General features: G+C 37.6%; 2 protein-coding genes across 10 annotated transcripts in view; one reads left to right on the top strand and one right to left on the bottom strand.

Moving 5' to 3' along the window:
- Positions 1-27,702, top strand: part of LOC119653764 (protein argonaute-2) — a 68,078-nt gene that overhangs the window by 8,282 nt on the left and 32,094 nt on the right. The gene's annotated exons all lie outside the window — the stretch shown is intronic.
- On the bottom strand, positions 522-27,565 carry LOC119653766. 6 transcript variants are annotated; one of them, XM_038058757.1, is made up of 5 exons: positions 11,127-11,207; positions 10,962-11,070; positions 5,954-6,009; positions 850-1,164; positions 522-763 (listed from the first exon to the last, which is right to left on the bottom strand). In XM_038058757.1, the coding sequence occupies exons 1-4, from the start codon at positions 11,155-11,157 to the stop codon at positions 1,004-1,006; spliced, it is 357 nt and encodes a 118-aa protein (XP_037914685.1). In that variant the 5' UTR covers positions 11,158-11,207; the 3' UTR covers positions 522-763; positions 850-1,003. The 6 variants fall into 6 exon arrangements, 2 of the variants coding, with proteins under 2 accessions (XP_037914685.1, XP_037914684.1); XM_038058756.1 differs by having other exon boundaries at positions 870-1,164; XR_005249751.1 differs by lacking the exons at positions 10,962-11,070; positions 11,127-11,207 and adding an exon at positions 27,475-27,565 and having other exon boundaries at positions 870-1,164.

Below are 27,702 nucleotides of genomic sequence, written 5' to 3'. Positions count from 1 at the left end.
TCGATTGAGCCACTTTATCAGCATCGGAAGGATAATGGACGTCCACATGAAAAAACCCAATTCTTACTAATATTGAAATGCTGGCATCCTGAATTTGTCCCATTATGATAATTGAAGAAGCCTTTCTATTTTGGAAACACACGTTTAGATCACATTCGAAATGAGGATATCCGCGATCGTTATGGGGTTGCACCGATCGTGGAAAAGTTGCGAGAGAGGCGTCTTCGATGGTATGGTCACGCAATTCGTGCCAACGAGAATTCACTTGCCTAGATTGGTCTGAACATCGAAGTCGATGGAAAACGACCAAAAGGCGGACCTAAACAACGGTGGCTTGATACGCTAGATTGGGATTTGAAAGCCTCGAGATTGCACCCTGATCAGGCATTCGATACAGCCAAACGGCGAAGCCGATCACGACGAGCCGACCCCATTTGTGATGGGACAAAAGCTGAAGAAAAAGAAGAAGATTGAAAGCGAAATAAATTACAGGCGTTTTTAGGTATTCGAAATTCATTTTATTTAAAAAACATTTACAGCTGAAATTAAGTAAAGTATTCCAATTTTTGGCTTTTGAGTAGTTTTTGAAATGCTGGTTGTGTAAAATTCTTTGCGTCGATCAGAACAAATGATAGTCCGAAAATGCAATGTCCGGAGAGTAAAGCGGGTGAAACAAAACTTCTCAAACTTTTCCATTTGGTTAAAAATTTCCATTTGATTGAAAAATGGATGATTAAAAAAATACTCTGTACATTTCAACTATCTGTAAAATATAAAATTTTGCAGCTTAATTATTGATGATATGATTTACTGATATGTCAGTAAAATGCTATGATATTTTACTATTACCATTTCTACAAAAAACATACCAGCGTCATCTCTTGTAAAACGCCCATTATTTATTCCGTCCCCCAATATCTCTTATTTTTCGCTCATCTCTAAGCGAGGTTAATCTTCTATGACCACACTTGCCACTCCATTTTGTGTTATTTGTAATTTTGCATCAACTTTCATTTTGATTCTGTCTATATCCCACCAGCGAAACGTTTAATATCAATTCAATTGAGTTGTCAATATTGATTATTAACTTTTTTATTTCAAGAATCAACATTTTTACCTCCCCTCTCCACGGGCGAGATCTTAATTTTCCTTCATAATAAAAACCTATAAAATAAAAAAAATATATATATAACCGAGTCAAACATAAATTAATTTAAAAAAAGCCTAACTAATGAATAAATAGGTATTAATCATGGGGTAAAAATTACAAAAATTAATTAAAATTAACCTAAATAATTTCAAAGTAATGTACACGTGTACGTGCAAATAACTATTCTATTACAAAATAGCTATAATCAGTCTAAATTACGTTCGAAAACGAATATAACACAAGTATAGTAGAAACACATCCCTTTCAAAAACAATAATAATAATAATAATCGTTGGCGCAACAATCCATATTGGATCAGGGCCTTGAAGTGTGTTAGAGCACTTCATTCAAGACCGTAACGGTTCGCTACAGTACACTGTAGGAGGCAATGTAGTCAGCATAATAATCGCAACTAAATAATACATACTTAATATGAGAAAAATATCATATTCTTAAAATTAGATGGAAAATGTGTGTCTCTAATAATTTGGCCATTCCTGTACATATACCAAGTGGCGCCATTTTCTGTTGAGTTTAAGAAAGGCTCCCCATACATGCAAAAGGGGGATGCAACAGTTTTTTTCACTGAATATGACCGTCTGGTATCAAATGAAAGGGCTCAATTAGTATTTTTCTCAACTGACTCTCTTTTTGATATTAGGTGGAGCATGTGGGCCCCAGAAAGGGAAACAGGTCCCAGTCAACCCAAAAATCTACAAAAAAACAATGATGTATCTATCTGAAATCCGATATCCGATTATGATATCTGCTCAAATAAAGTTAATAATAGCATATTACCATATTTTAAAAATTTACCCAATGTCCCCCTTAAGTTTATCCTAGAAGTACAAATTTGGCACCAGTATAAGTAATAAGATAGAGCATCATTGAATGATTGATTGATGAAAAGTTTGAATTAAGTTCAATTGTTATTAACAAAGTTTATAGATGGTCAAAGTTTCACGTGAATTTATTGCATTCTAAGACGTGTATGACATCATCATCATATGAAGTGAACTCATATGAGCGACGGGTCATAAGGGAAAAATCTTAGTTTTCCTTTTCTAGCTTTTCTTTAGTTATTTGTATATCAACATCAGGTACTCGAGCCAGACATATATATTTGTATATGCCAATGAAATTTACGGGTAGTATTAAATGAAAATAGATATGTAAGTCAGTGCTAACGGTATTCAATTTACATACATATGTACAAGTATATACATGCATATACTTACCACATACTTTTGTTCACGGAGTAAAGGGGAAATATTGAGATGCGGAAATGCTTTTTTGTTCAGGATGAGCTCGGGGAGTCCTGGAATTATGTCGTGCTTATAACTGACGCTTTTCGCTCTATTTCTGATCTGACTCTGAGGGTGACTCTTTTATATCTCGCTGAATATTTCAGAAACATGTGTATTTTGCTAGAAAAATACTTTGGTGCAGAACTTCTTACCGACATTTGAAACATCTGTTATCAAGTATTCAGACTAAATATTCGCCCCAGTCTTATACAATTGTTGTGTCCTCCCTAATTCATCATGAGTGTGGATTTGATTTGAGGTCACACATACTTTTTGAAAGTGATTTCGGCACAAGGGGAGGAGTGCAGGGGTCTTAAAAGGGTCAGTTATATCAAGGACCCTTTCTCAGAAACTATCCAATCGAAAAATCTGAAAAAATGATGGTGGTCCATGCACATAGTATCTACACTTCAAAATACTTTAGGATACGATATCTCCTCTAATAAAGTTAATAATAGTGTATTATATATTGGAAATTTACTGGATTTGAAATCAGTAAAAATTTGCAGATATAAATTCTAATATGAAGCACATACTGGGGGGTGTAAATCGTACTATTATTAACAAAGTTATAGTAGGTTAAGATTGTGTTTTTCGCATCATATTACTATTCTCTAGGAGATAAAAAATCAGATCACATCGAATTGAATATCGGGTATATTCAATTTATATATACTGCGAGCTATGTGTAAACACGATGTTTCCGTGTACCCAAATATTCTTATATAAAAAATCAAGAAAACCTTTTATTCCTGAAGAACCGACCTTGGGGTGTCCGACTTTCATTCATACAAAATCGACGTTTCTAGGACGTGCCTAATTCGACAGTGCCGAGCATTTGCCTAATTAGGCCTTAATTTGCATTGAAAAGACCTGCTGAATTCCAACATGCTGAACTTTTGTCCAATCACTGTTTAATTGCGTGTCAATAGATGTAAACCTTTCTGAAGAAAGGACGCGATAGACAGACAGCAAAAGAACTAATGAAATTACAATTGCTGTTATTATACAGGATGATTTCAATGTTTTGGATTTATTTATAGCTTTCTTGTAAATGTTTTTGATATAATTAACCAAAATTCAAGTATATGCAACCAAAAAATCGTAATATACATTTTTTGTTGCTAAATTTTGATTCACTAGCACTAAATCTGTTACAATTATGCATAACAAGTCGGGAAACCGGAAGCTGGACGCTTCAGGTACGAAAGGTTTTGTGCATTTCTTAGTACGTAGCACGTAATATATCCATATATTATGTGAGAGTATCCACTTTCGGCTGATATTGACATTCATAGTCTTCAATTTTCAAAGAAGCAACAAATTTGAGGTATTATAACTTTGTTAGTAATAGTGCGATTTCCACCAAACTTGGTAAGATCATGCTCTATATTATAGCCTATATCACTGCAAAATTTCATGGTACTAGGATGAACTTAAGGGGGGTTTCTAACCAATTACAAAAAATTGTAGTAATATACTATTATTAACTTTATTTAAACAGATATCGGCATGAAAGGTATTTCGGAGCCCAGGCACCATATAGTGGCAGCCTCCTGATTTTTTTCAGATTTTTTGGTTTGGTAGTTTCTGAGAATGGCCCCCTTAAAGAAGTGCTCAATTTTAACCCCCCGCGCTCCCCACCCTTCCAACGAATGTCAAAACTAAGATCGGCTTTGAAAAGTACTAATCGAGACTTTTAATTTGATACCCCACATGACTATATTTGATGAAACAAATTTTACACCCCCCTTTTGCATGTATGGGGTCCCCCCCTTAAATTCGACGTAAAAGGATGTATTTCACTGTATGCGTGAGTGTTCACAGTTCCCACCTTTCTACCAAATTTGGTGTCAATCGCTATAACCGTCTCCGAGAAAAATGCGTGTGACGGATAGACAGACAGACAGACAGTAAACCGATTTTAATAAGGTCTTGTGTTTACACAAAACCTTAATAAAAACGAGACGAAAAAAAAATTCCGATGTAATTAGTGCACATAGTATGTCGATTGGTGCACAATTGCGTTTAGCAGCGTCAGAACAGATGATAAGAAGCTTAATAAGTGCATAAATTTCAGCAGAATCTACTCAATGTTTTGGGTACTGTTTGTTTTTGTTTCTGCTGTCGCTTTCTGATTTGTATAATACTGTGTTTGCTATCTTAAAAACGGGTGCTTAGGCCACAACATTCCGATTTCAGAGTAATAAATATTATTATTCTTGTGATGAATCATCAGTTAAGAAACTCGTTATTTTCTTCCAATATCCACTTCCAAAATGCTTTGATTTTCTAATATAACTTTAACGGTTTTAATTCAACAATGTTCTCTTGAGATTCAAAAATCTGATTGTGGATGGCACAATGCGATCCATAGATATTTCATATGCATTCGATTTGAACGCATACTGAAATTGGAACCAGAAAATAAGACAGAAAAGACGTGGGGAAAACAACATTTTTAAGGTTTTGTTTGCAAAATTTGGTGAGACAGTGGGAACTGTGGACCCCCAGACATGTAGTGAGTGATATCCTTCTACGTTGAGATTTAGGGGGGTCCCCATACATGTAAAACTGGGGTGTAAAATTTTTTTTCACCGAATTTAGTCATGTGGGGTATTAAATGAAAGGTCTCAATTAGTACTTTTCGAAGCCGGTCCTAGTTTTGAGATTGGTTAAAAAGGCGGGGAGTGGGAGGAGTGGACAGTGACGATTTATTTAATGGACCCATTTTCAGAAACTACTCAACTGAAAAATCTGAAAAAAATCATGAGGCTGCTTCTATATGGTGTCCAGGCCTCAAAATACTCTCCATATCGATATCTATTCAAATTAAGTTAATAATAGTATATTACCATATTTTTGGGGAAATTGAGTAAAACCCCCCTTAAGTTTATCCCAGAGTTATAAAAGTTGGTAGTAGTATAAAATATAATATGAAGCATATTATTCCCAAGTTCGATTAAAATCATACTATTAGTAACAAAGTTACAGTAGCTCAAAGTTGATTTTACCCTGTAAATTTACTGCAACTGAATATCATTATCACACTAAAGTGGGTAGTCAGACATGCTAAATGCATATACATAACGGGCTACGTACAAATGGGATAGTTTTTCACTCAAATATACTCACAGCAAACACAGAAGCAAACAAAACCTCTCATACCTGAAGCGCCAAGCTTCCGGTTTCTCGACTTGTTATTAAAAATTTCCAGGAAAAGTTATTTCATGAGCAGCGAAAATCTACTCACTTCACAAGGACTAACATAATTGATTTCCTCGAAAAAGTATCATGAATTGAAATGTGTCTGAAATCAGACTACCATAAAAGTGATGCACAATGCGGAGGAACTATCCCAGGAACGTTTTTGTGAAAATATTATTTTATATTCATTTTTTAATTGTTAATTGATGAAATGACATCTGTGCAATTGATATTAAATAGACTACTACTACTAGATTATGTTCACCACAAGAAGTCAGTCAATACTTACCGATCTGCAAGGTAATAATCACTCGAAAAGTCACAATGTGTCCTCCAAATGGATTCCTGCAAAAAGAATTTGGGAAGTAATTTGGTTTTTGTCTTAAAATATGAAGGATGATCAAAACCGATTATAAATTTAATTTATTTTTCTATCTTTTCCACACCAAGTCAATACAGTAAGTCCATCTTTATTCTAAGATTTAGTCCTCGAAGATGGTCCTTGAGACAAGGAAACAGATAGAAGTTACTTGAAAGTGGATCTAGAGAAGCAGGTCAAAGTCCGTATGAACTTGATCAGGGAGTCATCATAATTCTCACGAAGTCAAGTTCACCTCATTATATTACATAAATGCAAACTTCAGTTTTTATACATATCATGCGTTTTCACAAATTGGTAATATTTCAATCTAAGCTGTTCTAGATTTATAATAATTCATAGACTTACGCGAGCACAATGACCTACCCTTCGACAATTTTTGTGAATATAGCACGTAAGCTATTTTCAAGTATAAAAGAGAGAGAGAGAGAGAGTAATAATTAATAAAACTTCTTCAGTTTTCAAAATCAAATATGACTATTTACTGCGAATGCTGTCGGGTAGTCTACCACAACACTTTGGTTTTAGCATTAATTTGGTACTTTGCCAGTATTGTGACTAGGTTAACAAAGCCACGATCATATATCTTCTTTTTCTTTTCATCGCTTTGGCCCATTTAAAAAAAACTTGCGAGATTTGAACCACAAACAAATATATTTTCCACGTAAAGCCAATGAGCTAAAATAGGTAGTCAGCGAATTTATGTTGGGTTCGCATGAACGCGATAAACGGCAAAACTGGAAGCCACTATGCATCCCAAAGAATTCGGGTCAGTGATTACGGGCATCGAATTTCAGGAAGTAGAGTGTCTGGTGACCTAATAAGACCACAATTAATCAAAAGAAAAGACCTTTGAATTAGTCAGATCAGCAAAATATCCCAATGAAATTAAACCGAATAACAGAAAGGTAAATTTTTTGATAACGATTAGTGCATAGGCGCGAAGAATCACAGTGACTAGTTATGTCATATAGAAAATTCCGCGATAAACGACATTTGGTTAACGAACGGGCTGAATATTGTAGTGAAAGACGTTCTCTGTATACCCGGACTTGGGAGTGTAAATTTTTTTTCTGAAGAGAAATAGTGAAGAATGGAAACAGTGCCACTTATTGCCTGATATTAGACGAAAATAAAAGCGTTTTTTGCAAGGAAAATCATTTCGAATAGCATTTTCAAATTAACGCATGTAGATACATACATATACATGTATATGTGTATACATACATATATAAAAACTATTGGGGTACAGGGCCTCAACCATGCCATCATTGAAAAATTTCTGGAAATGTGCTTTAACTGCCTTCACGTTTTTTCGGAGAGGTCCTCCTCCACTATTCTACGCCACGTAGTTTTAGGGCAACCTACTCGATAGTCATCCGGGAATAGTGGGTTGCAGCCCATAGCATGACCTCCAATGGAGTTGTCGCCCTTCCTTAATGTGTGACATATCCACTGCCACTTCCGATTTCTGATCAACACGTCCAAAGGTATCTGGCCGGTGCACTGACGAAGTTGTTCGTTAGGTGCATTTCCAGATTTTTCGAAACAACAAAGGCCGATTAAGTACTGTTAATGCGTCGAGCGACATCAAATTCAGTGCCACCGTCGACAAGAGTAACGCTTCCTAGATATAGCAATCGATCAACGCCCTCGATGTTTTGTCCATTAATACAGAGAACCTTGATTGTGTTGATGTTTATCTTCAGTCCTCTGTTTGCTTCTTTCTGCGTATCTAGAGCCATTTGTCCAAGGTATGTGATTTAGTGTCAGAGCAAACAAATGTCATGAGCGTAGTCTACAATTATTTGAGAAAAGACGACATTGTCCACTCAATCCTCACACACCTCTTCCAGTCAAGGCCGATTTATTGAAAATGAGGGATGGTACGCTAAAAGATATTACTTTTTATGAAAGTACAACAGATTTACACCATTTCCAATCTTACTCGGCTCCCATTTGAAGCAAAAGGAAAGAGATCAACTGGTATATTTCATCTGATCCATTTTGACGTAAGTGCCTCTTCAGAAGTAATATCGTTTGGATGCGTCTGATATTTTTTTAAATTTCTGTATGATTTTAATTGAAAGATGCTTTTTAAATTCTGAAGTCAAAAACGGAGGAAGTCTGTGGAATTTGAGACGATCTTACAAATGCAAGCAGGAATGAAAACACTAGTATGAACCGTTGATATACTTTCGTCAAAATGTATTTTTTATAGATTCTAGTCCACTGAGTACGGAATAAATATTTTAAGAAATCCATCACGCCTAGTTTAAAAAATGTGAAATATGGAATGAAAAAATTATTGAGTTTTAAGGTTTTGTTGGAAGCGCTCGTCCTGCTGTAATGATCCTACTAATCCTTACTAAAAATAAAGTTTAGCTGTCTTTTTGCTAAGAAATGAAAGTTTTTGTCGACCTTCACAAATTTTGGCCACATTTTTTATCAAGTTCAATTTAAAAACGTATGCTTACGTTCATTTCGGCTGAAGTAAATTCATTTCAGACAGGTCGATCTTTTATGATATAATAATGTTCTTTAGACTTAACTGTCCCCTATTTGATAGGTTGCTATACTGTGTACAGAAGGTCATGATTTATATTATGAAGCAAAACATCACATATCATAAAAGAATAACAGTCATTTTCGTGATTTAAGGATTCTCTTCATAGCGTTGGTGATTGCAGATAACATTTTTTCCCGAATTCTAGAATTGCACAAAAGTTATTTTGATAATTCACTGAGAATCCAAAATAAAGCAAATATGCTGTTTTAAGATAACCCAATATCGGTTTTCCTTTTTTTGGGACTAGAAACGTAACCAAAACGTCCACAAATGGAATACAAGTCAAAAGTCGGAAGCTCTGCGTTTCAGATATGAAAGGTTATATTGATTTTCCATATAAGAATAGTTGGATATGCGATGGTTCTATTTATACATAGCTCATAGTTTCTATATGTTGAATATATTATACTTGACATTCAATTTGACATTTTATTTCTTAGAGAATAGTAATTTGGCATGAAAGAGGCTACTTTGTTGACAATAATAGTGTTTCAAGCAAGCCAATATGATACTATATTGCTATACTACTGCATTCTTTCCCTTTGTAACAAATGTCAAAACTAATATCTGTTTCGGAAACTACTAATTGAGACCTTTCATGCAATTGAGCATTTAATAGCATGGTAACCTCCATAATTAGAACATATTATTACAGATTATGATGCATAGTATCCTTTACCCAGTATATCTGCCTAACTGTATAAAATGAAGAACGCCCAAATCCTAATACGGGATCCACTATATTTAATAGTTTTTGTTGTGTATTTTGGGCTGTAGTTGGAGTTAGTTGGTCGTTTGACGTATAGTCGAGATCCTTTTGCACCATACAGCATGATTTGAAACCCATCTGTCCATCCAAGTGCTTAATAGTGAATTTTAGCCTTGGGCCCATATGCCTGTTTATTAGTTATGGACTCTTTCCTTGAACTATGAGCTGCCAAATCGTTTCTACTTTTGCTCCACTTCTTCACCGACGGATCAAAGATGGTCTGTATGTGTATCCGAGTCGTGTGGTCTCTCAGGTTTTGCCAGTGTATTCGAAGCGGAATTACTGGCGAAACTGGAAGCCTGTGGATTCCATCCCTAAGCGTAACAGCCATTCTGACCGACACCCAAGGGGCCATTAAGGCCTTGTACCAAAGGACGATATCGTCCAAACTGGTGGAGCAGTGCAGAAATACGCTGAACAGTCTGGGCGGAACGATTAAGGTCATGCTCCTCTGGGTTCCCGGTCATAGGAACATAGATGGGAATGAGTGGGCTGGCGGATTGGCCAGTGAGTGCAGTCGACGTTTCGCTAGCGACTATCAAAGGCGGAATCTACTAGTATCACTTAGCAGTCGCGGACCTCAGGTGGCGAAGGCTCACTACTTATGCCAAGTCAAGAAGGATTTGCCGTGCAAATGCATACAAGATTACAGCGGTCTGCACGGGGCACTGGCCCATAGGGGACCATACCGCCAGGCTCAGCATATCCTACAATTGGCATTGTCGAAGCTGGGGAGAAGAAGGGGAAACCCACAGGCACTTCCTTTGCAATTACCCAGCTCTAGTTAGAGTCAGGCTACGGACCCTGGGTAAACCATTCTTTGGGGATTTCTAGCTGCTGGTAGGACCATGCTCCCTTCATGTGCATTAAATGTTAGAATCAGTTCTTAGAAAAGTGCGAAAAACGATCATACTCGGTGAAAAAAATTTAACCCTTCTTTTGCATATATGGAGACCTTCCCCCTCCTTAAATTCTACGTAGAATGATGCAACTTACTGTATGCCTGGGCATTCACAGTCCCACCTTCCCACTAAATCTGGTGTCAATCGAAATAACCGCTACAGGAACTGAGTACTGTACAAATGAAATAAGCGACAAGAAGGCAAACATGATATAACAACTTCTATATCGGAACATCATGGAGTTGCAGAACGTGTGAGCAGGACACAATCATAGAATGCTGAATTGGACAAAAAAGACTCAAAGGAATTTTGTTAATATTCATGCAACCGCTTTTAGTGTGAACTACATCAAGACCCATTAAATATTAAGACGTTTTTCTCTTATTCATCAGTTAGCATTCTCGGTACCTATCATCAGCCTAACTTTTCCAAGTGATGAGGTTGGTAAATATTTTTTTATGTTTCCTCTGATCTTAGTTGCATGCCGATGCTGATGAACACTATTCGATCAGCTAAGATTAGCTCTTATTGTGCAATATGGGTGGGCAACCTGTGTAATGCCTAACTTTCGTGCATTTTTTTCCTAACTTAAATATCCTGCCCTCGAAATGTGGAATACGGAGTAAGTAAAGGAGTACAGGATCCCTCTAACATATTCACTAAGTCGACATGAATTACCTTATTTCATAGTGAAATATCCTCTGCACCCTAAAAACAATCCTTTTTATTGAAATTAAATCAGTCGTTTTTCTTGATGCACTTCCACCAATATTATTTTTTGTAGAACCTTAGAAATTGACAATAATCAAACAAGCGTTCAACTGATTCGCTATCAAAATCTACCGAGGAATGCGAGAACAAAGTTACTTTTCATCAGCAGGTTCCTTAGGTAAAAATCCTGCAGTGCTGCCCATCCCAAGGGGGTTCAATTACGTCATACTCGCACAAACTAGCAGAAGAAAGTAAGTCCAAATGAGTGAATTTGTTATGTAGCTCGAAATGCTTACAGAAATCGAATGGCGCAATGCATAAGCAATAGAAACAAGAAATAGATAACAGAGCGGGCATCGTTCACTTGCCGCCCAGAGTTGTTTTCGTACATAAGAGAAAATTGCACGCTTGACATTGAACTTGAGACGGCCATGTTTTCATCTGTACATATGTACGAAGCATAGACTTGAAAGCTGCTTATCTAGAGTAGCTGGTAAAAAGCACGTATCGGCGGGTGCTCCCCTTCGTTTTAGTTAGACTGCGTGTTTGAAAGAGCGCCACAACCGTGCTATGTATCGGCCCCCCAAAATTTAAAGCACATCCCACACAGTTCGTAGTGAGGTATGGCAAGCTTTCATGTAGTATCTGAAAGTCTGCCGCTATCTTACAAATAATGAGTTTTCTTGTGCCAGGCTTGTGCTCAAATACACATACATGTTTGTAGCGAATGCTATATTGGCGGAATTGATTTTTCTAGGCGTTTGTAAACAACGGCACTTGTTTGTTTATAAACAAAACCTTTTCCAAAAGGGAACTTGCCAAGTACACATTCCAACTAGATGGAGAATCGAGCCTGGAAGAGCTTAGACTGGTAGATGTGGTCGAAAGAGCTTGTTCGGAAAGGGGAGATATGTTTAGATGCGGAGCTTTTCGATGACGATTTTCATTTGCAACACTTCCAAGGCGAAAATTAAACTCATGTGAAATACATTGGCAAGAAGTTCAGGATCACATAGTACACATTTTGTTTACATACATACCCTCTCACTGGGGAAATTCCAAAGTTGTTCTGAATATATTGTTTTGAAATGCTGATGGAGCTATATTTAGTGTTGCTGCAGTTTAAGTTCTCAATTGAGATAAATATGAAGCATAATGATACGTTCTGAATGCAACAAATTGTTGAGGTTACTTGTGCCTTATTTCTGCTCCGGATCTATTTCAATACTCAGGTATATTTACTAATCAATATCGGTCAGTCCGAAGTCTGTTTGTCGTCTGCTACACGATCAGTCCAATTGGCCAGACTGACCCATTTTATTTTCGAAAAGCATTTGTCAACCTAGTTTACCATCAGCTTGGCCATTCCGAATAATTGACTGTTGTCAAACTGATTGACTAGCAAACATCTTGGAGCACTTCGTTTCGAGACATAAACGAAATGCCAGCAGATGATGTGGCTTGCATTAGCACATTCGGGTCTACTGCCCCGCAGGCGCTTATTTACAGCTAGCACGCCTGAGTTCTTTTTGCTATACAAAACTTGTGTCATCATTGAAATTTGAAGTCGCTTAGCAAGTGGAATTTCACTGAAAGATTCGTAATATTTTAGTTGAAATATTGAAGTAGAGAAGTACAATTGCAGCGGATCTTGGTAAAACTCTAGAGATGCATTCCACCAGGACTGATCTCAGAACGAGAAGTTTATTACGCGGTCTGAACCCTGTTCCCGTAACTGCCGTTTCATACTCCTTTTCATTCTAGAGTAAAAGAAAAAGTCGCAGGGAATCTTAGGGTTGAAGGGAGAGTGTTGCAACCTTGTTTCTGGCCAAAATCTCGGAGAGGCGATCGATGTGTAACTCGACGAACCCGATGTTTCGAACGGCATAGCTGTCGTGCTTAGAACTGTCTGATAATAGTCTCTTACAGGTAGAAACTTCTTCCCGACCATTCACTCATATGTCGATCAGAGTTCAAAACATCATCAAGTTTTTGTATGATATATTGTCGTCATTTTGGCATCCTCTTCGCGTCCATCATTTCATAAATTCTTGTACGGAACATATCATGTTCTTTATCCTCTTGAATCATAATAGAGTCTCCATTGCACTTTTGTTACGTTTTAGACAAAACTTAATTAGCTATAAGGTTACTCCAAAAGTCACTGTATTTTTGCTATTCGAAGTTTTCGACGCTATTTCAAATCACGATCCGTTCGCTCTAGGGGCTTGGAGCACACTTCTTTCTTGGCTAAGACCTCCTCTGGCACCCCCCTGTATACTCTTTTTGACCAGCAAAAATCATTCCTGGCAGAGGGTGTTCAAAAAAATAATTGAAAATATTTTAATGAATGCGTCATGAATCGTGAAGGTATGATTTTTTAAGGTTTTGTGTAAAATAAAACCTTATTAAAATCGATTCAATGTCTGTCTGTCTGTCTGTCACACGCATTTTTCTCCAAAATGACTAAACCGATCCGAACGAAATTTAGTGGACAGATGGGAACTATGAAATCCCACGTATACAGTGAGTGGCATAAATTTAGGTGGAGTTTAAAGGGGGGCTCCCCATACATGCAAAGGGGAGATTCAAAAATTTTTTTCACCGGATATAGTTGTGTAGGATATCAAATGAAAGGTCTCGATTTGTACTTTCCAAAACTGACATTAGTTTTGGCATAAATTGCAAAGTGCGTGAGTAAGGAGTCAAAATGTACGCATTTGAAGTGAGACAGCACTCATTTTCGGAAACTACCCAACCCAAAAATCCGAAAAAAATCAGGGTGGTGCGCCTAGATAAAATCTAGGCCTCAAAATATGTCCCATTCCGATATCTGCTCAAATAAACTTACTAATAGTATATTACTACATTTTAGAAATTTACTGAAAAACCCCCCTTAAATTCATCCTAGGTCTTCCGAATTTTGTACCAGCATAGGCGACAATATTTCGTATATATGTGCTAAATTTCATGGAAATCAGGTAATTAACGCCAAAATTATAGCAGTTCAAACTTAGCAATTTCACCGAGTTTACTGCTTCCAAAGCCATGCAAATCAGATGCTGACGTCATAATTACCCGGAATAATTGACATTCGCCTGGAATATTAAAGTCACATTTATGAAGAATCTATTTATCCGCAGCCCTTTTTAAGGTTTCGTGTAAAACACTTATGTGAAATCTAATCTTCGAGAGATGTCCCATTCCGGTATCTGCTCAAAAAATTTACTAATAGTATATTATCAACTTTTAGAAATAGACCAAAAAACTCCCCTTAAGTTCATCCTAAGTGTACTAAATTTTGCACCGACATAGAGGACAGCCTCGTGCATACACATGCCAAGTTTCATGAAAATCCAACTATTAGTGGGAAAGTTATAGCAGTTCAAACTTATCAATTTCGTGCTAATTAACAGCATTCTAAGCCATACAAATAAGATGCTGACGTTATAATTAACGAGAATAATTGAAATTCCAGTGAAATATTAAAATTCCATTCAAGAAGAATCTAATTCTCCCTAGCCCTTTTTAAGGTTTTGTGTAAAACAAAACCTTATTAAAATCGATTCAATGTCTGTCTGTCTGTCTGTCACACGCATTTTTCTCCAAAACGGCTAAACCGATCCGAACGAAATTTGGTGGACAGATGGGAACTATGAAATCCCACGTATACAGTGAGTGGCATAAATTTAGGTGGAGTTTAAAGGGGGGCTCCCCATACATGCAAAGGGGAGATTCAAAAATTTTTTCACCGATATAGTTGTGTAGGGTATCAAATGAAAGGTCTCGATTTGTACTTTTCGAAACTGACATTAGTTTTAGCATAAATTGCAAAGTGCGTGAGTAAGGAGTCAAAATGTACGCATTTGAAGTGAGACAGGACTCATTTTCGGAAACTACCTAGCCCTTTTTTATATTTGATGTTGGTTAAATTGTTTTCATTCGCTAATAATATTAAACTGAGAGCGTGAAGCGTATGAGGTTGACCATTATCAACACAGGGCTTTCCATCAAATGATTTATTTAAATCGTTTTCTAGAAAATAGAGGGCAATGGAATTTTTAGCTATATTACACGGAGCTGTCGTGCACTCGTCGCTCCTCACATCTTTTTCTTTTTCTTCAGCGTTCAGTTCACAAGCGGGGTCGGCTCGTGATGATCGGTTTCATCATTTTGTTTTATGACATGCCTCACCAGGATGTAATCGCGAGACCTTTAAATCCCCATCCAGCGTATCAAGTCACCATTGTTTTGGCCGGCTTTTTGGTTGCGTACGATTGCTTTCGATGTTCTAATCAATACTGGTTGTTGAATTCGAAAACGCCTCTCTTGCAGTTTTTCCACGATCGATGCAAACCCATATCGATCGCGGATATTCTCATTTCAGACGTAATCGAAACGTGTCACGCCACCAGTGCAATGCAACATTGCATGAAGTCCCCATTACCGGAAGACGCCGTTCATTGTCCTTTATAGTCGGCCAACACTCAGAACTATAGGGAGTGGCAGACGGACGACATTGCAGTAAATTTTAAATTTGGGATGTGCGCTGATACGTCGATCACAAAGAACACCAGTTGGGGAATGCCACTTCATCCAGGTTGCATTAATGCGTGAAACAATTTCATTACGCAGTTCTCCATTGGCTGATAGCGTTGACTCGAGATATTTAAATCGCTGAGTTCTAGCAATGGCAGTAACCTGCCCTTCGAGATACTTAAATCGCTCAGTTCTGGCAATGGCAGTAACCTGCCCAGAACTGAACGATTTCAATATCTCGGGTCAATGTTATAAGCCAATGGAGAACTACGCTATGCTCCTCACATAGGGAAACACAAAACCTTTTATACCTGAAGCGTCAAGCTTCCGGTTTCCCGACTTGTTTATATTTGATGTTGGTTAAATTGTTGGCATTTGCTAATAATATTAAACTCAGAGTGTGAAGCGTATGAGGTTGACTATTTCAATACAGGGCTTTCCATCAAATGATTATTTAAATTACTTTCTCAAAATAGATGCCAATAGAATTTTTAACTATGTGACACGGAACTGTCAGGCTCACCGCTCCTCACATCTTCTTCTTTTTCTTCAGCCTTGAGTTCACAAGCGGGGTCGGCTCGTCGTGATCGGTTTCGTCATTTTATTTTATCAAATGCCTGATCAGGATGTAATCGCGAGACCTTCAAATCCCCATCCAGTGTATCATGCGACCATTGTTTTGGCCGGCTTTTTGGTTGCTTACCATTGACTTCGATGTTCTCACCAATACTGGTTGTTGAATTCTCGTTAGCGTGAATTACGTGACCACACCATCGGAAACGCCTCTCTTGCAGTTTTTCCACGATCGGTGCAAACCCATATCGATCGCGGATATTCTCATTTCAGACGTGATCAAAACGTGTCACGCCACCAGTGCAATGCAACATCTTCGTCCCCATTACTGCAAGACGCCGTTCGTTGTCCTTTATAGTCAACACTCAAACTATAGAGAGCGACAGACGGACGACATTGCAGTAAATTTTAGATTTGAGACGTGCGCTGATACGCCGATCACAAAGAACACCAGTTGGGGAATGTCACTTCATCCAGGTGGCGTTAATGCTTGAAACATTTCATTACGCAGTTCTCCATTGGCTGGTAGCATTGACTCGAGATATTTAAATCGCTCAGTTCTTTCAATGGCAGTAATCTGCCCCTCCAGATATTTAAATCGCTGAATTCTGGCAATGGTGGTAACTTGCCCAGAACTGAGCGATTTAAATATCTCGGGTCAATGCTATAAGCCAATGGAGAACTACGTTATGCTCCTCACATAGGGAAACACAAAACCTTTTATACCTGAAGCGTCAAGCTTCCGGTTTCCCGACTTGTTTATGAATTAAAAAAGAATGGTGGCTACGTGCCTCTGACCAGAAGAAGAATTTTCCCTATTTCCAACCCCCCTCTTGACATTCTTTCAGTCAGAATTAAAAGTATGCTAAACTAAACTTAAATATAGCAAGTTTTCATAATTGCAACTTTTAACAATAAATTTCAAAGTAAATATTATCAGGCAGTTAAGTTAAATGTAACTAAGTAAAATCTTAAAAAATTCCAGAGCAAAAATTTGTCAGTTCGGCACTATGGTTGTTTTATACATTTTTCCAAAGATACTCGAGTTTTGCCTTTTGTGACTGATCCTGGATGCGAAGTTAAATTATAGACAACATTAAACGAGTGCAGTTGGCGAGATGGTTACGCGTCAGCCTCTCGTCTGGTTGGATGTTTGTGTTATTCGCATTCGTGCCATCCCGCTGCTGTAGATTTATCACTTGCACTGAATTAAATCCGTTGAAAATGGAATTGAAGCTCATTTTCATTGAAACCTGACCCTGTGTGCATGCTCTTTCCTTCACAAAGGAGTGAACAGGAGAAATACATCAAATGGGGAGACTGCTTCTTAAAGAACGATATATTCTTCGAGACTATTCGGACCACTTTGTTGCTGAGAAAATATTTAACAGCTATTAAAAATGTCCTTGACGGATTCATCGCTCGAAGAAATCCGGATTTTTATAAAAACGGCATAAATGCACTTGTGTTGCATTGGGAATCGAGGCTCTTGGTAATTATTTTGACTAATGAATTTATTTTAACGAATATTATATTAGTTTGTATTTTTAATAAAAAAAACAGCCATTTCATGTGCAATAACCTAATATAATTTTTACAATATGAGTGAAAATGAGGGGCATTCAAATATCTGCCAATTTGGTAAATCACGCTAATTCGCCAGGTCTTAGCGTTTTCCACGCTCGTTGAATCCCCAGCAAAGGAAGAAAAGGAGCCCCCACAGTTGCTAATGCAAAATTCCTTACAGACATGCAGTATGCATGAGTGGTTAGAGCACAAAGCTATCGTACGAAATGTCGCGGTGTGTAGTGTACTACCGTTACGGTCTTGAATGAAATGCTCTAACACGCTTCAAGACCCTGATCCAATTGGATTGTTGCGCCAATGATTATTATTATTATTATTACTGTCGAGGTAAATTTGAACTTGTAATTTTCATAGCAATCAGAACGAACTATTAGGTTGTTGCATATGAAATGGTCGTTTTGGCAATCAAGTGAAGTTAATAGCGATTTTGGTGTATTAAACTACCACCAGTTGGCGCTGTTGGTGTTGAATATTGAAGTATAAATACTCCTACATTTAATCAAGGAGTCATTTCAGCTTTGACCTTCGTTGGGATAACAGGGAATAGAAAGGAAAAAAGGATGGAAAAGAGCCAGGAACGTATACTTTTTCTATATGAGTTCAAACTCGGTCATAAAGTGGCGGAGGCGACCAAAAACATTAACAGCACATTTGGAGCTGATACGGTAAGCGAACGAACCACACGGCGGTGGTTCGAACATCCAGGACCATCGATTGACAAGGACGGGCTGCGTTTGCTAGTCGAATCCGACACACGTCAGTCTGTGAGAGACATTGCAGAGAAACTGGGCGTACACTATTCGACAGTTTCCCGGGACTTGCAACAACTTGGAAAGGTGAAAAGCTCGACAAATGGGTTCCGCATGCCCTTACGGAGCAAAACATGGCGCTTCGAATGGAAATTTGCAGTTCTTTACTCTCCCGCAACAGAAGCGATCCCTTTTTGCACAGAATAGTGGCATGTGATGAAAAGTGGATATTATACGACAATCGTCGCCGATCAGCGCAATGGCTAGATGTTTATGAGCCACCGGAGCACATGCCGAAACCGAGCCTCCATCCCAAGAAGGTAATGGAGACTGTTTGGTGGTCTACAGCTGGAGTTATCCACTCGTCTTTCTTGAAGAGATTTGATTTGTTTTCTCAAAGGAAATTTCGCCAAGATTCACATCTTCGAAAAAAGCTAGTAGTAGTCTCATATTTTTTTTAACCAAGCCTGTCAATCTCCCTCGGTACTACAGTGACAAGAGATAGTTTGTTTTAAAATAACTACAAGTGTAGAAGGCGTTTTATTGATAAATTGTGGATTTATCTGGATGCCTGTAATAAAAGGCTAACGATCAATGTTTGTTCTAATTCTCAAACTGAGAGATCGCGTATCAGAGAAAGGCACATTCTTTGGCACGTACTGAGAATCGAAGATGTTCTGGTCAGACAAATGATACGCTATTTTCAAAAGCACTGGTCTTGCTATACTCTAATTACTTTTTCACCGGTTGATACAGAAGTAAAAAGATATTGATTATTGCTAAGAAAGATTTCTTGGTAGATTTTCAATTTCCACAACTTATCTCCACAGTAGCGATTTAGTCAGCGATGTACAATTTGTTCCTCCTCCCAGTGCCACTAGTCTGAACCATTTCAAAATTTCTATTCTCCTCTCTCCCATAATATACCTTTTCCTTCCTCTCTGTTCCTTTTCCCTATTTTATATGCTCTATGCACGGCAACTTTAGTCTTTTTTTAGAATCCTCTCACATTCACTAAACAACATTTTACTTTACAATTTACTAAATATTAGATCTTATATAAAGTAAATTCCGGTTAAAGCTCGTTGATGGTGATTAAAATATAATAGAACTTTGGCGTTGGAGAACCTCAAATTGATTTTGAAAAAAGAGATACTTCCATTTCCAGATTTTCCACAAAATATTCTAAGTTTAAACTAATTTCCGTTTTTGGACTAGTAGACTATCAAGTAAAAAGACATGTTTTTTGGATGAAAGAAAAATGTATCTCCCAGTGCTATCCTTAGTTAGAATCTAAGATTAGTTTAGGTCATTATTGATCTGAAGAATAGAATTGTGAGGCCATTTATCCTTAAGAGGTTGTATCTATTGAATAATGTTCTTATGTAAAGACTATTATTCTTCTAATATTTTTCAAATGATTTTTTCTGGGGAGTGGTTATGTAAAGGACTCTGTGTAGACACCATATCCTTAATTTTTTTGTGTTGGAAGTCTTGAGTTCTTCACCCGCTTGATTTGACTTGATTTATTGGGAGAAAATTTTTTCCCACTGTTTTCGATTCACGGATTGCGGTTTTTGGGCAAAGATTCCTAGTTTTTACAAAACGACGACTGGCAGTTTCGTCCAAGGTAGAGGCAACTCAGACGCTGCCTCATAATTTTCTGCACATTATATTTTTAACCTTTCAGACAAAGTTCTAGCCACCAGAACAAACAAATATCAGTTAAATGGGACTCAATTTCGGAGCGAAATTGTCATGGCAGCCCCAAACAATTCAACAGCATATTGTTATCATATTATAGAAGCTATTGACGGGGTGCAGTTCTTCCCAGTTGAAGTAAATAAATGCCCCAGTCTATCTTATGCTCGCTTGTGTGTGCTCGAATTGCGCATATTTAATCGAAAGGAAAATCTATTTTGGCGTCAAGCTTGCTTATGTAAACTATATAACTATGAAACTATCTTGGTATATACCCCGGTACCCTAATAACGTGGAATGAATGCTTGCTCTCCTGGTTGTTTCCTTCTTGAACATCCAAATTCGATTCCTTCTCTCTGCGTGGATCTGTTTTGTTGCACTGTGAACTTGAGAAGTCTTGTGAGATAGGGAAAGTGCGTGGAGGAAAAGTAGGAAATTCGAGGCACTGGGCGGTTGATGTTAACGCGCGAAACTTTTACTTGCACTTGACTTTGTTTTCGTTAGGTGGCAATCAATGCTTTCTTTTAATATCTGCATTCTGTTGGTACTTGTGCTGGAAGAGAATGGATGTTTTAGTCTGATGAATGATGAATGATTTTTAATGGTCGTCTGAGTTTAAACTGACGCTATCCTTTGGTCAAAAAGTATTATCTACTATGGTTTTGAGGGAATTAACTGAGTTCAATTCAATTGCCTGAAGTGTAATTTTATAAAGTAGTCGCTTTAAATTAAAGAAGGATTCTGTCATTTTAGACTCATAAAATCTATAAAGATTCATCATTCATGTATTTTAAATCTTTTCAATCACTTCTATCAGCACTAAAGGATATTTCCTTTTAAAATAATATTAGAACCTACTTCTCCGACTTGTTACGCTGCTCCAAATTAAGCGGAGTCAATAGTTCACAAAGGACTGAAGGTGGAACAATATTCCGAGGATCCAGTTTTTTTCAGGTTTTGTGTGAAACAAAATCTTATTAGAATCGAGTCGATGTCTGTCTATCTGTCACACTAGATTTATTCGGAAACGGCTGAACCAATTGTCATGAAATTAGGTGAGAAGATGTAATCTGTGAATCCCTTTACATATAGCAAGTGGCATCACTTAATGTTGAGCATGAGGGGGACTCCCCATATATGTGAAAGGGGAGTGTAAATTTTTTTCACAGAATATGGTTGAGTGGGGTATCAAATGAAAGGGGTCGATTAGTACTTGTTGAAACTGATACTGAGTGAAACATAGGGGAGTGAGAGCTCAAACTGTTTACCCTAAAAAGTGTAACAGGTCTCATTCCCAGAACCTACCCAACCGGAAAATCTGAGAAAAAATTACAATGGTGCATCCATACGAAATCTAGGCTTCCAAATACATGACATTCTTATATCTGCTTAAAGAAAGTTAATAACAGCATATTACCATATTTTAGAAATTTATCTTAAATACATCCTAGAAATTAAAAATTGGTCATCATCATATAAAGTGACTCGTATGAACCGTGGGAGTTGGAATTTGAAGATAAATCAAGGAATATTTAGGACTTTTAGGTATGTACGAATGGGAAAACGTGCATAGGAAATTTCCGCACAAGATGAACACAAATCCTTTATACTCGAAGTGTCCCCCTTCCGGTATTCCGACTTGTTTTTTTTTTTAATAAATTTCAGTGGCAGTTTAGCATTTGAACTGGGTTTTGGTAGTCTTCTGAAAGGGCATTATCCTTCATTTTTCTCTTTTCTATTCCAAGGAGATTCACATAATACGTGAAACTAGTCACTTTCTTACTGCCCAACAAATCGACGTTTTGCCATGTTTCTTTTGTTCGTCAAGCATAAATTTAATGAAGAATCTCTAGGTAATCGTCTTTCACCACATTTACAACAACAGTATTATAACGTCAGTGACTATAATACTATCGAACGCTAAATTATGCAAAAACCGGCAATAAAAAATTGCAGCATATGTGGACTTTAAACAAGCTTATGACAGTGTGAAAAGTATTTCAAGTATCATATTGGAGTTTGGAAAAGAGCCATTATGGAGACTCCCTTAAAAAATTGGTTTGCTTGAGTGGGCTGTAAACGTACAGCAGAGGGTAAAAGCCAAAGATCAATCAATAAGTAAAAGTTGAAAAGTTCAATCGTCAACGACAGAAAATTAGTTCTAGGATTATCAACTGGAAAAGAATGGAGGCAAAGCCACAAGCCACAAGATATCAGTCAGTGAGACTGTTTTATCATTTACTTTAAAGTACTGTAAAACTCAGATTTTAAAAGAACGGTCTATTCTTAAAATGTTCATTTTTGAAAAAGTCGACAAATAAACTTTGTTCTAATTTTAGAACAGTTATAAGATCAATTATCTTTTGATGCGAGAAGTTAGTAAAAAGTTATAATACTTGCCCCCTTTCCTTCCCAATGCCCACGAAACGTTTTCACAACATCCACGCTCATATTTTGCCTCATGCATTATTCACAAGGATTCAAGTATTGCTTTATATTTGCTGACGTTGGTCTGAAGCAATACGAAAAAAATCTCTGCATAAACCTGTGCCGAAGATCTATATCAAGATGGGTATGGGTATCACCATTCGGAGTTCTTACTGAAATTGTTTGGCTAGGGAAGAGTTGTTTGGATAGCTAGGCAACATAGAATTGCTGCATATCATCCCCAACCCATAGGAATATTTAAACGCGGGCATAGGACTCAAGAGGCTACTATTATGGTCCACACCCATATGCCCTGGCAATAGTTTCATCCGAGGAAACCATTGCGAAAAGTTGGTTGCAATACCTCCTTTCAGGGAGCTGGAGCGTATTCGCCAGCATTTCTAAAGAGTGATAACCCAAGACGCGGCCGCTAAAGCCGTCGTATGAGGTTCTTAATAGCGACGGACAGGAATCCAGTCCAAATATCTTTGTGCAGTCGTTTCAAAACTGCCTCAGAAACGGCTGCGAAGCTAAAGGTTGCTCACCATGTGGATTTATGTACTCGACGAGCTTAGAAAAGAATACTGCTTAAAATGGTCGATTGAATTTGTTCAAAGAGAGGAAAAGTTGATCAGCAAATGATGCGGCTATAATTTTCTCTGACAAAAGTAGAATAAACTTAATCGCGCCAGGACTCATGGTGTGACATAGAAGCAATTGACGGCCCAGTGATGAATGTCGACAGAGTACTCTAGAGTATTTCACATATAGTATGGGGAGCAATTACAAGTCGTGACGTTGGAAAAGTTATATATAGACCAATGATACTTAATCGTTTAGTTTTGGGTAAGTCATTGTCATTGGCAATGATAGTGCCTGTTTCATTAGGATCGGTCGTCATAAATTCTGTTTTATTCGGATTTAATTTGAGACCGTGTTGCATGAGTCGTTACTGGTGATGAAAAGTGGATTCTTTTTGAGAACCACAAGCGAAAAAAAAATCATGGGTAGACTCAGGCGAATCAACCACATCGTCCATAAAGCCCGCCATCCACGTGCAGTTCGGCCTCACGGTTACGCCGAAAGAGCCCACAATGCACTCGCCCACCAGTTGAACTGACTGCATCATCCACGCACCAGCAAGCCGCAATATCATTAGTTTAACTTTGGACGTTTAAGGTCTTGAGACGAGAAATTGGGAAATTTTTGCGTGTGAGCATTTAAAATGTTTGATAGTAATAAAAATGCCCATAAAATTCTCGTTCGCATCTTAAACAAATACCAAGTCCTTGCTCGCAGTCTAAACAAACATGTCTGGTCGGTTGATCGAATCATTTTCCACTGAAGAGTCCAAACTGACAGCCCAAAACCTCTCATCCACGTTACGGCCGCCGAGCAAATGCGAACTATTCAGTCGTAACTGACAGGCCGAACTTTACGTGGATGGTAGGCTTAATACCGAACTACTTTAGCCGGAAGACGATGCTCTGTGTTTGATGAAACCAGAAGGGTGTAGTCTATTATGATCTGTTAAAGGCCGGTGTAAGGGATAATCAGCTGCTATCGTTAAAACACTTCAACAAACATGTTTAATTTCATTTTATAAGATACTTCCTAGGATTTATCTTTTATGGTGTGTCGAAAAATTCAATGATCATTTTTCTGAGAGGCTATAACCAACGCCAAAAATGTGAGATATGTGAGATATTACTGCTGTAATTCGATTGACATGTCTAGGAATCGGACAAATCTTTTTTCAATTAAAATTAATTGAAAATTACTTGCCAATTGTTCTCGACCATTACCATTTACCATTTCGTCTATCATTAAAGCCACGAATGGAGCTTCGTTTATTTTCGGATCATATAAATTTGCCCTTTTAATGAAATTATCACGATTGTTAGATAAGAAGTCTGCATTATTTCCCTGGAAAGGAAGCTCTTGTCTTAGCAATTACTGTGTCACTCAAACGTTTTAAAATATTATGTGTATGGCCAACATTTCGCTATGTCAGCTAATAGATATAGCCGCCTGGTTGCTTACCATGAACTCTGTTCGCTGAGATGCAAAGCAATCTAGTTTAGTAATGTCTGAAGATGTTTTACCTTAAAACCTATTTATTGCTCGCGAAAAAAAGACACGGCCAGCAAAATAATCTATTTGCAACTTCCGGTTAACCGAATGCACTTTTCAATGAAATTTCTGCGTGACGCTTGTCACTGTAAATTTTAAATTAACGTTAGGTTTTGGCGGACCCGACCCAACAATTTCTCCTTTTGTTGGCGAAAAAAAGGGTTGAAAATTCCGATTTTAATATAACATCCGTCGCACACGACAACTATCGACATTAGCTGCGTTTCGATATCACTCGCAAGCTTCGCGATCTTCACACGACGACGAGCGTTTACCTGTGAAAACTGAATTTTGAGGAGGTAATTATTTAGGAAATGATTTGACATTTCCTCGCAATGTTTTTTTAAGTCACAACGCGAAGGCGATCAAAAACAGAAATAAAGCTCGCTAGACGCAAACCTCAAACGGTGTGCCTTGCGTGCACACTGCGAGTTCGCGAGTAACATCGAAATGTCCTTATTGACTCCGTTCATATTAAATCGCGTAAAACAAACAAGTCTTAGCCCAATATATGAGCCGGTTCCCGGGCCTGCAATCAACATGTTACTGTTTTTCGAAGCTTCATGTACATATTGGTATTATCACAGCTAGATACACACGTTGCGAATATAATTGGAAAATGTGTGCATATAAATTGTACGATTGAGAGTATGGTTGCGCTGGGTTCGATTATTAGTTCATATTATATATTATTATGTTTCACGAGTATATTTGGTGATTTGATACAGTTGGAAAGAACGAGTTTGGAGTGATTTCAAATCAAGCAGTTTAAAATTGCTTACTATGGCCAGACGTCACTGCCGCTACCAACAACAATTGAATGAACCATTCACTGCTTCAAATACGACCAAAATATCAAATAACCGTTTATTGACTAGACTTGGCTTCTTCCGATTAGCATTCGTTTTTATCGATGGGTTACGTACTCTCTAAGCCGCGCTCTGGTTCAGAGAAATATATGAAAAAATGAGTCATAGACGATCATTCTCAAACAAACTTTTGGAAGTAAGGAAGTCGTCGAATTGAGTGTGCATATTTCACAAGCCGGGTTCAATAAAGGACGGATAATTCCGGCAAAAATGCTAGACATAAGGGACTGCCCCCTGGCTTTAAATCCTGAAATAAGGTACAAAAATATGAAAAGCTACGACGAATAAAAAAGAATTTTTTTTTTAACAAGAAGAAAATTTTTCAAAAATACTGATTTATTTCCAATTATTGGGCGTTTTCTATATTCCATAGATTTGGTTGTAAATTGGCATGTTCTTTTTGATATGCTTTTTGTTTTTATTGTTTTCAGACGTGTCATTTCTGAGATTAATAATAATAATCGTTGGCGCAACAATCCATATTGGATCAGGGCCAGTACAGTACCTTGTAGGAGGCAATGTGGTCAGCATTGCGGTCGACCGAGCTTATTACCCTGATTTGATCCAGGTGCTTATTCACAGCTGAGTCGACTGGTATCCGACATCCAGTCACGATAACAAATCCCTCTGCCACCAGTGAGATTTGAACCGCGACCTTTGGCTACAACAGCCCAGTGCTCTAACCACTGAGATTAACTGTCCGCAATGGGAGTACCTAACTTCCAGCGCCTACTGTAATTTTTCTAAAAATGATAAAACAAGAAAACAACCTTTTTGGTACTCTCGAAGGTTAAAATAATGTTTTATAAAAAGTGTTATTGTTATATGTAATCAAACAGCTGAGGAAAGAATCGAGTTTTTCCTACTTTTCACGGTACGGGTACCTTAAAACACGGTTTAAAATTCTTTTGAGGTAAACTTTTCATTTTTGTTCCTAATAAACCACATTTAGTACAGATATTATCGGCTGTCCTAGCGGAAGGCAATAATCACAGGCCAGCGCAATGCTCACCACATTGCCTCCTACAATGTATTGTACTGTACGGTTACGGGCTTGATTTGCTCTAATACGCTTCAAGGTCCGGGTCCAATTGGATTGTCGCGCCAACGATTATTATCACTCGAATATCAGAAATGAACTTGTTAGGAGTTGTCTATGGATTCGTGGATTTCCCTTGCATCTATTTCAACCTATGTTGATTTCGATTTTCGTGGCAATCTATTAGCACGGAGTGACGACATATCCTTTTCATTTTTATTGTGATCTTTTTTTTTCTTTTTTTTAAACAATGAAAAAGGTAGAAATGCTATTTTTTCAAAATATATTTATTAATAATTTGGGCATACATAATAATTTTGTTCAGCCCGATAACATCGCTCATTATTGAAGGACTCGAAAACTTATTCATCCATCTCCAAAAAAGTCTTTTTCTGGTGCCACGCTAGAGGACGCTCTGCTCGCCTTAAAGGAAAAAAAACTGCATTTTAACGTGTGGAATATATCTCAGTTCCGTGATTTACCGGATCCATAAGCCTTCATTTTCTTCAAAAAAGACATCTAAAGTCTTGGCTTCAATTTTCGCTCTTTTAGAGAATCAATTGAACATCGTTCGGACCGGTAAAATCGTGCTTTATTATGGCGAACGACATAAATCGGATATATGACATCTTCCCTGTTTAACACTAATTTCCGAATGACTCATAATATCACTTTGTCTAAATATTCTATACTATATCCGGATTCAATTATATACAAAGAAAAATCGATTTCCTAGACCGGACACAGGACATGATCTCCCTTAAATATCATGGTTTGTATTTTACATCAAAGAGGATTTCTTCCATCGCATGTTGAAACAAGAACTCGTGGATACTTCTTAGCACGTTCCTCAGTGGCCTTACCTTCTGGTAAATCGATCGCGATTTCCTCACCTTCCTCCAAAATGTCTTTCAAGCACTCACCAAAACTTTGCCTCATTAACTTCGCACTCTTCATCTTGAGGCTCGTTCTCACAGAGTCCTTTGTGTCCTAGCCTGGTTTGTTCAAAATGTTTTACAAGCAAAAATTGCTTTGTATAATCCATTTTTTTTTTTTAAATATAGATATTTTACATATTTTTTTATTCAGTT

The sequence above is a fragment of the Hermetia illucens genome, chromosome 4 (assembly GCF_905115235.1).
Source record: "Hermetia illucens chromosome 4, iHerIll2.2.curated.20191125, whole genome shotgun sequence".
Classification (NCBI taxonomy): domain Eukaryota; kingdom Metazoa; phylum Arthropoda; class Insecta; order Diptera; family Stratiomyidae; genus Hermetia; species Hermetia illucens.
This window is presented reverse-complemented; position numbering and strand designations above follow the sequence as displayed.

Bases quoted from the DNA above. Each gene is read 5' to 3' on its own strand.
- LOC119653766 (XM_038058757.1), bottom strand. From the start codon at position 11,157: ATGAAAAGTAACTTTGTTCTCGCATTCCTCG. The intron at 6,010-10,961 runs GTAATTCATGTC...TTCTTTTTGCAG, and splicing joins ATATTTCACTATGAAATAAG to GAATCCATTTGGAGGACACA. The intron at 1,165-5,953 runs GTAAGTATTGAC...TTTATTTTATAG, and splicing joins GATTATTACCTTGCAGATCG to GTTTTTATTATGAAGGAAAA.